The sequence below is a fragment of the Thamnophis sirtalis genome, unplaced genomic scaffold, assembly GCF_051295495.1.
Source record: "Thamnophis sirtalis isolate CommonGarterSnake01/CBP01778 unplaced genomic scaffold, rThaSir2_p1.2 scaffold_5, whole genome shotgun sequence".
Lineage (NCBI taxonomy): Eukaryota > Metazoa > Chordata > Lepidosauria > Squamata > Natricidae > Thamnophis > Thamnophis sirtalis.
The window spans coordinates 40,325,794-40,337,842 of NW_028261385.1; the positions used below are offsets into that span (position 1 = coordinate 40,325,794).

The following is a 12,049-nucleotide window of genomic DNA, read 5'->3' on the forward strand; positions in this document are numbered from 1 at the left end:
CATTAAGCAATCTGCTTTTAAGGTGTGATATCACCGTGACCCGACAAATGCATGCACAACAAAAGCGTGCCGACAAAATTGCGGCAAGAAAACTGCAACCTCGAAATCATGCCCACAACAGCGCGCCGACAAAAGCGCGATTAGGGTTAAGGTAAGGGTTAGGTTTAATGTCAGTGTTAAGGTTAGGGTTCTTACGTTGTTTTTGCGTTGTTTGTTGAAGGCGCGCTTTTGTCGGCACGCTGTTGTGGGCGCAATTTCGAGGTCGCAGTTATCTCGCTGCGATTTTGTCGGCACGCTTTTGTCGTGCACGCATTTGTCGGTGAACCTGATATCACATGATCACACCAACTTATGACAGCAATTCCATACATCCCAGTTGCCGTAGTTAGATGAATGCCATGTGGTCACAGTGTCCTGTGGTCGTGTGATCACCTTTTGCAAATAACTGCCTGCTTCCCTGATTTTATTTGTTGGAAGTTGGCACAGGGGTGGGTTTCGACCGGTTCGCACCGGTCCCTGCGATCCGGTTGGTCGCCGAACCCGGAAGTAAGTAACTTCTGGGAACGGCGAAACACCCACCCCCCCCGCACCCACACGCGCCCGCACACCCGCGCCCGCTCCTTACTCGGTTTTTACGAATTCTGCGCTTCAACGCATGCGCAGAACGCATACAGCACCTGCGCGATCCTCCAGGAGCAGCTGGAGCATCGCGCAGATGCTAGTATGCATGCGTGCGCTGCGTGCATGCGCAAGGACGCCACATGCATACACAAGGACGCCGCGTGCGTGCGCGAGGACACCGCGTGCGTGCGCGAGGACGCCGCCAGCCTCGTTCCAACCGAACCGGTTGGAACGGGGCGAGAAACCCACCCCTGAGTTGGCAGTACTGCAGGGATGCAGAGAGAAACACAACTACGAGCATCTACTGTTCAGCGCCATCATAACTTCAAACAGTTGCTGAAATCATATATCTTAAGTCAGGACTGCCTCTAGTTTTGTTATATGTGCAGTCTTTTTTTTAAATAGAAAAGGACATTATACTAATATTGGTTATTATTTTCTCTGATAGGATTATTGCAATGTGTGGCGATTATTACATTGGTGGCCGACGGTTTTCTTCACTTTCTGATCTAATAGGGTATTACAGCCATGTGTCTTGTTTGCTTAAAGGGGAAAAATTATTGTTTCCTGTAGCACCTCCAGAGGTATGTATTTTTTTATATATGAATGTGAATTTTTATATATTTGAAATTAACTGAATTGAACCAGTTTGGTATTGTGGTTAAATACCAAGTGGGAAACCTGGAGATAATGAGTTCTACTTTGGCAAAAGGCAGTTGGATAACCTTATAGGCAGTCATTCTTTTAGCATTAGGAAGCAGGAGTGTTAAACTATTTCCAAACATCTTGTCAAGAAAGCTACAGTTGCCATGAGTCAATACTGATTCATGGGATGAAAAGAATACATTGAATTAAGAAACTGAAAATCACTGTTTCTAGATTCACAGCTTTGTTGCACTTTTTTGGAGGATCTAAATGCCATACGTATATAAGCCCATATAATATCTTTAAAAGATTAATTAGATTGACAAAGAATAATTACAAGTTTTGAAGTTCTCCAGAACTTTATATCAAAGTCAGTCCCAGAATAGAAGTTGTGATTTAGACTGAATACAGAACAATACAGTTTTCAGGAGAAAAGAGACTATTACATGATACAAATAACACCTACAATCAACCAACTGGAAGCAAAAAAAGTATTTTTGGACTTCTATGATTCTTTATTCCTTCTTTTTATAAATAAAGTCTGATGAAAAGTTCTGGAGATTCCAAAACCTTGTATAGTCTTTTGTGTCCACTAGGTCAGGTATAATAAAGATGCCCCAAAGGTGCTTTTTCAAGATGCAACTAGACTTTCTGGTTTTCTTTGAAGACATTTCACTTCTCATCCCAGAAGCTTCTGGAGCTGAAAAACCTCCTTGGATGAGAAGTGAAAGATCTTTAAAGAAAAATAAGAAAGTCCAGTTGCCTCTTGAAAAAGCACCTTTGAGACAACCATGACCTGGATGACTGACCATCTCCATAGATATATAGTAAAGATATAGATAGAAATTTTGAACAAAAATAACAAAAATAATAATAATATGACAATAATTAAATTTAATACAATCTATTTTTATAAATCACAATTTGAATATAAATCTAAGATTTTTCAGATAACTTATTTAAATTCTACAAAAATTCAGCAAATATCTAACACAAATGCCAGTATTTTATATGTGTTTATAACAATCTTAATTAAAACCTGTTTCCCAATCACAAACAAAACCTTAATTATTTTATTATTAAATTATGTTTATTTCTGATGCTACATCAAAACCTAGATAAAAATCTTGATCTTTTTATTGGTTTTGAAATTGGTTCCAGCCAATTAGAATTTTATGACTGAAGGAATTGGGGGTGGGGGGAAGATGACTATAAATTGTGGGTCTGAATATGTTGGAGATTTTGTCTAGATTCAGTATACCAATTCTGAAGTTTTTCTTCAAAACAGAATATCTTTCTTTTTTTTTTTTACAGCCAGTAGAGGATCGCAGGAGAGTCCGAGCCATTCTGCCATATACTAAAGTGCCAGAAACAGATGAAATAAGGTATAATTTAGAATGATAAATAATCTATGTACATTTGGGTTTAATATTTGTTAGATTTTTTTGTAAGAATTAAAATGCCACTTCACTCTATTAATTTAAAATAATGGAAAACTGTACCGTGTTTCCCCGAAAATATGACAGGGTCTTATTTTCTTTTTACATACAAAATATGTGGGCCAGCTGCCTGCAGAGCATACAACCATAGAGCGTGTGCCCAAAGCGACCACTGCCGAAAGCCTTGGTTTGGAAGGCGCGGAAAAAGCCAGGCTGAGATGGTGGTGGCGGCAGTAGAGGTGTCCTGGCTCCGTAATGAGCGCTGGCCAAGCATCGTGCGCTGGGAGGCGGGTGAGCAAGAGCAGAACAGCCGTTTGTGCAACCCCCCCCCTCTCCAGCCATGCAGAGCGCTATTCACTGGCATTTGGAAGTCGCCAAGCCGTGGGAGCCGGGCAGCAGCGAACAGGCGCTCACGCGGCTTGGCACCTTCGGGATACTGCTAGGTTGGTGAGCGGCACACAACCCTGGCGGATTGTCTAGGTGGCTTATATGCGGGGAGGGGGCTTATATTTTTGCCCACCAGGAAAATGTGGCATGGCTGTATTATGAGGACATGTCATATTTTCAGGGAAACACGGTAATAAGTATTTTGTTTCAATGTAAAATCTATTTTATCATTAAATTTATAGTGATGTCAGTCAAATTTATGGAAATGATGCATATAGTTAATGTGGTATAAGTTTAAATTTGAGGAATGCACAGAAATACTCCAGGTTTCTCTTTAAATTGACTATATATATGATTTCTGGAGAGCTCAATAATATTCTGTTCTTGCTCCACACTTACTGTTTTTTGAAGCAATAGCGTTTAGCAATACGAATAGCATTTAGGCTTATATACCACTCTAATGTGTTTTTCCACCAATATTTCAGAATATGACTCCTTCAAATTTAATATAATATAAAACACATTTAAAATAAAAATATGAGATCATCAAGGTTTCCTACATAATAACTAGTTGGTGACCTATGGTTTGGGGGGGGGGATTATAAGAAATTCATTTAATTTGCAAAGACAGATCAAGTTGATAAAAGTGTAACTTTGTTCGCTTGAGTGTTGATTTAAATAAATAATACATTTTACCTTAACTATCTGTAGTTTCCTTAAAGGAGACATGTTCATTGTCCACAATGAATTGGAAGATGGATGGATGTGGGTTACAAACTTACGTACAGATGAACAAGGCCTTATTGTAGAAGACTTAGTGGAGGAAGTGGTAAGTAATATTATTCAACTCTTGTTTTCTTTTTCTCTTGTTAATTTTATTTCTTAAAGATATTATAGATTGTTGATTCCCTAGTTGTTTCTTTTCGGTTTTGACAAAGATGTCATCTACAAGCCAGTTATATTTTTAGTTGCACGTATGGGAAAGCTATTGTTTCTATACATTGCATTACAGCCTCTGCTATGAATCCGAGAGTGGTGATCCCTTAAGTATTTCTGGGAACTTGGCAGTCAGACATATCAGCTATCAATTGGCATATAGAGATAAAACCACATTTGCAAGGCATTCAAAAAAGGCACTAAAAAAAAGCTAAAAAGGAAACAATAAGATCAGAACATATCTTGCCAGAAATCAATCCTCAGATAAACAGGGATTAACACCAGGAGTAGCATCAAACAAACAATCCAGCAGTGAACTAATCAAGTAGTAAACAACAGCCTAATTAAGGAAGTACCAAGGAGAAAACTACCCCTCACATACATACAATGATAGGGCAAGCTACTGTACATAAACAGAGAGCAAACTCCAAGCCTTTTAGAATGAAGATTTTACTAGCCAGGTAATGAAACATCTGCATGAAAACATCCAAGTTCAGCATGAAGTAATCCCCAGTTTTATTCTGAGCCACCTATATTCCCTTCTATTAGTATTGCAGTTATATTAATTAATTTTTACCCTTTCTTCCTTTGGATGGGAAATAGAAATAAGATTTGGCATAGAGACTATGTTTATTTATTTATATGATTATCCAAATTTGCAGAAATGATACTTCAAGTGGCATATAATAAAAACAAATTACAGTATCCTAACAACAACAAAAACAGTTGAGGGTATATCAACTTGTATTTCACCTTTTAAGACTAGGTCTCCTGATACCTAATGCCTTAGAAAATAGCAAGATTAGTAGGATCAGAGACATCTTGGAAGGTAGTTCAACAGGGCAGGTGCTGCAACCTAAAAGACATGTCTCTTGATACACTATTTCAAGAAAGGGTGTGTGCGTACTTTAGACAGGCAGAGACTACTGAAGATGGGTGGTCCTGCAGGTAGTACAATTCTGTGTTATAATGGACATTGTAGGGAATAGCCAACACTTTGAATAATACCTTGGAGCCAATGCACTTGTAAAATTGAAGTTTTACCTGCATGTCCCAAGATGCTACAATGACCACCTGTGATGATGCATGCCTCGGTGTAATTCAAAGTTCTGGTTGGCCCTTTCCAGGCTGCGCAGATCACCACAGCACATTGCCGCCCCTGCCGCCTGGAGCGGGCCAAAAACGGGGTGTGCGGAGGCTGAAAAAGTGACATACAGAGATCAAAAACACGGCGTGTGGAGGAGACAATGTGCTGTGGCGATCCCTGCAGCCTGTAATGGGTCTAAAATGGAGCATGCAGAGCCCAAAAACGCGACATGCGGAGGCCAGAAAAGTGACGCGTGGAGGGCAAAAACACAACACCTGGAGGCAGCGATGGGCTGTGGCGATCCCCACAGCCTGGAACAGCTGATTGGCTTTTTTCCGGAAGGCTGATCCAACCACCAATCAGCTGCTCCTGCTGAATTCAGGCTGTGATAATGTGCTAAAGCTCACCACGCTGTTTGCTGTTTGCTGCAAGGACGCTAGCCAGATGAATACTGATGGATGCTGGTAGGCAGAGGCAGAATTTTTTTTCTTGTTTTCCTCCCCCAAAATTAATGTGAGTCTTATACTCTGGTGCATCATACTCTGAAAAATACGAATTTTAAAATATTTATAAATTTTGAAGCATCATAGACTATATTCCTTTATAAGCTTTATTTGTAGAAAGCTCTGTTGTCTAATGTACTATGTAATCCTGAATAAACATGGACAGACTCTGTTCTGATTCAGAACTACCTAATGTTTAAATTTTTAAAGTTATACTAATTATGTTTTTTCTAAAGAGAACAGAATTCCTTAGCATGCTTAATGCTACAATCATTTTGTGTTCATACTTTTGTATCATATTTTTCTAAGGGAAGAGAGGAAGATCCACATGAAGGCAAAATGTAAGTGTAGAATTTTTATACATCTAAGTGTATGTTCTTCTAGTATGCTAATTCTTGCTTTTTTATATGCCAGAGGCATCATCCCATAAAAGAAGATTGTATGCCTAGATGCGTATAGGTAGTCCTCGACTTATGACTACAACTGAGCCCAAAATTTCCATTGCTAAGCAAAACAGTTGTAAAGTGAGTTTTACCCCATTTTACAACCTTGCTTGCCACAGTTGTTAAGTGAATCACTGCAGTTAGTCACATGGTTGTTAAGGGAATCTGGCTACCCCATTGACTTCAAAAGGTTGCAAAAGGCGAACACATGACCCTAGGACACTGCAACCATCATAAATATGAACCATTTGCCAAGCATCCATGATCATAAAGATGCTACAATGGATGTAAGTGTGAAAAATGGCCATAAGTCACTTTTTTCAGTACTGTTGTAACTTTGGATGATTACTAAATGAACTGTTGTAAGTCAAGGACTACATTTATTAAACCAAATTCTTAACAGACAGGACAAATAAAGATACTGAGGCTGAACACTGAATTAGTGCTATTTTAATTTGCATAATGAGAAACATTTTAGGACTTAAAAATCTATATTCCAATTTTGACTCATAAGTCATATCTGGATTTCTTTGTTTGATATTAGCCACATTTTTTTTTTAGCATTGAGATGCTAGTACAATGGAGAGGTTCTCAAACAACAAGTTTTAGTACAAAAGGAATGAAATATATTCATCTGGATAAAAGAACAGCAATAGAAATAAAGCTTGCTTTGAAATGTTTTCTGAACATACTATTTTAATTGAATTTCCAAATTTAGAGATATCTAAATCCTTGGGCAACTTACAAATAAAAATGAAAATCAATATTTCAACATAGAAGTAAAATAGAACCCTAGCTGACTGGAAAGTAATGCAAAGGTTACTCAGCATACATAATAAAAAGGGAGCATTTCACCCATTCTATTCCAAGGTCAGGGAGAACAGCCAGGTTTTTAACAGCTTCCTAAACAACACAAGGAAAAGAGGTTCAAGAATCTCTGGGAGGACATTGTTCCAAAGGGAAGAAGCTGTAACAGCAGCCCTGCCTCCAAGATAACACTGTTCAATCAAGTGGATCCAGAGTACATTCATTCCTTTCGATTGTACTGAACAAGCAGAAACAATTGGAGATAGGCAGTCCCTGAAATAGCCATGGCTGTATGTCATGAGGGGTTTTAAAAGTGATAAGCAGCACCTTGAATTTCACTCAGAAACCAACTGGCAACCAATGCAGTTTGCAAAACAGTGAGATCCTGTGGGAATAGCATGATGCTCCCAACATCCCCCACCACATTCTGGACCAGCTCTAGATTTCAGATGGTTCTTTCATAAAATAAATCAAGTTGCTGTTTTCTATTATATTTTATTTAGAAAAAATAGCAGTTTTAAAACATATTTATCAGATATTGCTGACATTTAATACAACTGATATAAAAGAATAGGCGTATTTTTGATGTTACATGTCTGGGTTTTTGTAAATGCATTTTAATTGTCATTTGTAAAATGTTTGTTTCCTAAAACAAACCAAAGAGCTTGCTACTAATATTTCCTAGTGTTTATTGTTATTGTATTCTTTAAGATGGTTCCATGGAAAGATTTCAAAACAAGAGGCTTATAGTTTGCTGATGACAGGTAATTGTGAATTTTAATAAATAGAATATCTGTTAATATGAAATGTATTCTAGAATTATATGCCACTGTTCTATCTACAAATGTTGGAGCGTGGAAGTCATAATGTAGCATCTTTCTGTAACACCTCTCAGAGCAGTTATGTCCTTTTCCGAGATCTCCAGAAACTGGAAAAGAGAATAGCACAACCTATGACACAGGTTCAAATTTATGTAGTATTTTCATTCCTCATGAACTTTTTTTTCTTTGAAATTTGAATCAAAGTATTACTCAGTCCTCAGTCACATGCATGTCTTCTGTACTAAATGTTGTGGTTGAATTAAGGATTTTTCTGCTTTAGAGGGTGGGATTAAAAAAAAACTATTTTAGGACTTGCAGTATATTGTTCATGTGTTTCAAACTGACAGGGAAATGAATTGTCAGTTTTACACAATTTTATAACTAAAATCCATTTGAATAGCCAGGTAGGAGTATGGAAACTGAGGGCATGCATATGAATCAGGGATAGTAGTATCTTATCTCATGTCTAAGCTAAAATTTAAACATCATTCTAGTATTTTTCAAAATTGTCTACTATAAAAATATGGGGTTTTTTCAGCAAAAGTTTTTAAATTCAGGATTACTTCAAGATGTAGAAGGCTGTATTTGCAAAGTAAGACATGGAAATTCCTGACTCCTTTATCACTGCTTAATTATAGAATTTTTATAGAAATTCATGACTCATTTATTACTGCTTATTCAAAAAGAATATCCTAAGAAAAAATGGCAAGGCTTTTTGCAACTGATTAAATTTTCCTCTGCTGCATGCTAAGTTCCAGACCAATAAAATAAAACAGATTTATTGACAAAGACCTGTAACTTTCTTCTCCTTCTTTATAATTAGTGGGTCAAGTATCAAGTTTTCTTGTGAGGCCTTCTGATAATACACCTGGAGATTACTCACTCTACTTTCGAACCAGTGAAAACATACAGCGTTTTAAAATATGTCCAACACCAAACAATCAGTTTATGATGGGGGGCAGATACTATAACAGGTATGTTGCAAACATATTTTACAAATTGTGTTACAATTTCTGTTAATTGCCATTAATGGTATATACTAAATTTTATCAGACTTTTGTGGTTTTGGCAGGTTTGATTTTTTTTTGTGCAAGGAGAGAGAACATTATATGTAACAATTATTTTTGATTTGAAAGATGCAAAATTTAAAAAATGTATATAATATATTAAAAATGAGTAAGAAGATGTGTCCATTGTCAGATCTTAACAAATAAAAAAGACTTGGCCATTGGAACATAAGAGTGGATTCTGCTATATTTCTTTTAAAAGTATCATTTGCTTCATCACTAGACATTGCACTTAATTTTCACATGAGAGAAAATTTAGGATGTAAAACTCCACTTATACTGAATATATTTCATTCTATTTTTCAACTTCGTAAAAGTATGTTAATCTAGACTGTGTTTGAATAACTTTTAGTAGTGCTAAGTTTAGTTCTCACTTCCAAAGAAGATTTGCCCTAACCAAGATTATGGAACTTGGATATGCCAAACATGAACCAGGGAATTGATGTCCATCCCAACCGAGAATTTCTCTCACTTCCAGCTTGTCTTCTGAGTGGTTAGAAATCCTGCAGCTGGTGTGACTGAGAAAGTATCAAGTTCTCCTAGCTGAGAAGGTCATTGGACTGTCATAGAACTTCAAGTGGAAGATGTTATGAGGCTATACAATTGGATCATTTTGCATATCCCACATACAAGCTTCTTGAATATCTTCTTCACTAAATCTGTCTGGCATTCAGACATCCTCATTGAAAACCGAGCTAGCAGCAGAGTCAGCCCCTTTGAAGGTAAACTATATTTTGCCCATTGTCTAGTTGTCTAGTTCTTAAGGGTGTGGCAGTAAAGCCTTCCATCTGAAAACTTTGCATGAAACAGGAGTCCACGGTCCTGAATTAAGCAATAAAAATTCCATTTCCACAGGATCTGATTTGTATAACTTGACAATGAGGAAAAACTAAAAAGTGTTTTCTTTTTAGAAAACATTCTCATCTGAAGCCATCTTCACTGCATATTTCAGTTTTTACAAGCTATTCTCAGTAGTTGTTACAAGTACAATAATTCAACCTTAAGTCTGTGTTTGTACTTCATTGTTTAGATACTGAAATTATGATCTGATTTTACACTGTGTGAGTGGAAATGTACTTACACATATCTAAAGCATCCTGCTGGATCTCACAAACTAATTTCTACTGCAACAGCTCTCTTTGCTTTTTCTGCTCTCACCCTGAGAGAGCTACAAAATAAAGGGGAAAAGCTCATTACATAAGTCAAGTTTTCTGAATCCAACCTATTATTTTTACATCAACTTTCCCAAAAGACAATTTTGTGCCAATTAGCTGAGTTTTTCGGTGTGTGGTGTACTGTGTATATAATTAATTAATTACCATGTATATATAATTAATTAAAAGTAATACCTTTAAACTGTTCATAATAGGATTTCATTCATATAACATTTTTAAAATTTCTTTTGTCACAAGATATAGTTTCATTATTGGATAACTTCTACATATGCACATATGTATGAGAAAGATGATGACATATAAAATTTTCAAAATGAAAATGCTTTTTGCAGAAAAGCAAAATAGTTGATATATCTGACAGTTATAGCTGTAAAAGATACTATTGAAGTAGTATTTAACACTTCCAAATCCACCTCTCAAATTATTAAAGCAGTAGATATTGGAGGTTCAGTAGGAGTAATTTAAAAGCCTCCCCTCACAATCTGAGCATGCAAAGATCTAAGCTTCATTGACAGTCTGATAAATTTTTGAGCATAAAATCTAATAATAATAATAATAGTATTTGACATATTTGATAGGAAAATGTTTTCTTAAAACTATAATTGTAAAGTTGCTGACAAGAATACAAATAGAAGAGATCTGTTTTACATTTACCATACTAGGTTTTATGTACATAGCATATTTATATTTAGAGGCTTTTTTCATGCTGATGTCATTACATGTTTACATTATAATTGAGAATGTTAAAAGGGGGGATGCTATATTGATGTCTGTATGCAGTAATTTAATTCAAATATGTTTCAGAAAGCATGATGTACAGACATATAAATGATATGATCTGCAGGATTTCCATAACTCTTCAGATTTTAGCCTTGAAATGTAATTTTATTCTGCCTCTTATAATTTTTTCCGTAGTATATAGTATGAGAATTTAGTAGGTCCATTAGTAGTTACACTTTTAAGTATGTCTTATGTAACTTTTCAATATATCTTTTCAATAGCAAACCAACTGCTTTCATATTTTTGTTAAAATATTTATGGTTAATAGGAGACAAACTCAGCTCAAAGCCGTCATAACCTAAAATGTTCAGTATTTTACTAGATTTAATTTTCTTTTCAAATGTGTATTGCTTTAATTGATGTTTTTTGTATAGGTTACTGAATATGAGTGTACTGAATAAGTGTGTGCTATGCATTTCTATTAGCAAAAGGGATATGCAAAATATTCCAAACCCAAATTGTTATGCACAGAGGACAGGGTTGTTTTTTTCCTGACAGTTCAACCAGAATTAAAATATTTATAATGTAAAGCATGGATCAAAATGAAGTTAGTGAGCCTGTGAAAGTAGGAGAAGTATAAGAAAGAAACTGGTGTTCAAATCTTTAGCAGCTCCAGATTTGGTGACTGGCTTTTATCTTTTTCCTTTCCTGTTAGGATATATAGTAGGGAAGTGGGGTGGGGGGTATTAGATTAGATTTTACAGATGACCTCCTCAAACATAGAGCAGTCTCTTCAGAAAATCATACTTCCCTCTCCCTCGCTGTAATGATACATGAGAAAGACCTTGGGAGACAGAGAGAAGAGATGTTGCCGAGAAAACTATAAAATATAAAGTGTGAGCTATGTCATATAAGAAAAAGCATAGCCCATTATTTTATAGTGAGTGGGACAAGAGGCTCAGAAACCTAGTTTTTTGCCCTGTAAAGGAAATGCAGGAGAGACTACCTAGTAAAACTGACACCGTCTTTCTTCGCTTTTAGATATAACTGAGAAAAAAATGATAAATATCAGATTTCATAAAGTGAAATGTATTAGTTTTATTTGACAAAGTCTCTAAAAATATGGAAAGTGAGGGGAAGTAGTATAAATCTTGATAATATAGCAAATACTTTAAGTATATGAGCAGTACACTTCTGAAAAAATAACATAAAGTATATAGTTTACTATTGGTTTTAAGTAGATATGATATTTAAATTCAAATTTTCTTTTCTGCTGATGTTATTGCATGTTTATAATTAATTGAAAATAACAAAATGAAGAAAAGTGCTCTGTTGATATAGTCTATAAACAATGATTTATTTAAGTGCATTTTAGTGTGCATGATGTACAGCTTATAA

At 36.0% G+C, this 12,049-nt stretch overlaps 1 protein-coding gene across 3 annotated transcripts in view; it reads left to right on the forward strand.

Moving 5' to 3' along the window:
- RASA1 (RAS p21 protein activator 1) overlaps positions 1-12,049 on the forward strand; it is a 48,218-nt gene that overhangs the window by 9,077 nt on the left and 27,092 nt on the right. For all 3 annotated transcript variants that reach the window (XM_014073234.2, XM_087715695.1, XM_087715696.1), the window contains exons 3-8: positions 1,070-1,205; positions 2,581-2,651; positions 3,804-3,921; positions 5,928-5,959; positions 7,580-7,632; positions 8,513-8,663. In XM_014073234.2, coding sequence (XP_013928709.2) covers positions 1,070-1,205; positions 2,581-2,651; positions 3,804-3,921; positions 5,928-5,959; positions 7,580-7,632; positions 8,513-8,663 — 561 coding nt within the window. The remainder of the gene's footprint in view (positions 1-1,069; positions 1,206-2,580; positions 2,652-3,803; positions 3,922-5,927; positions 5,960-7,579; positions 7,633-8,512; positions 8,664-12,049) is intronic.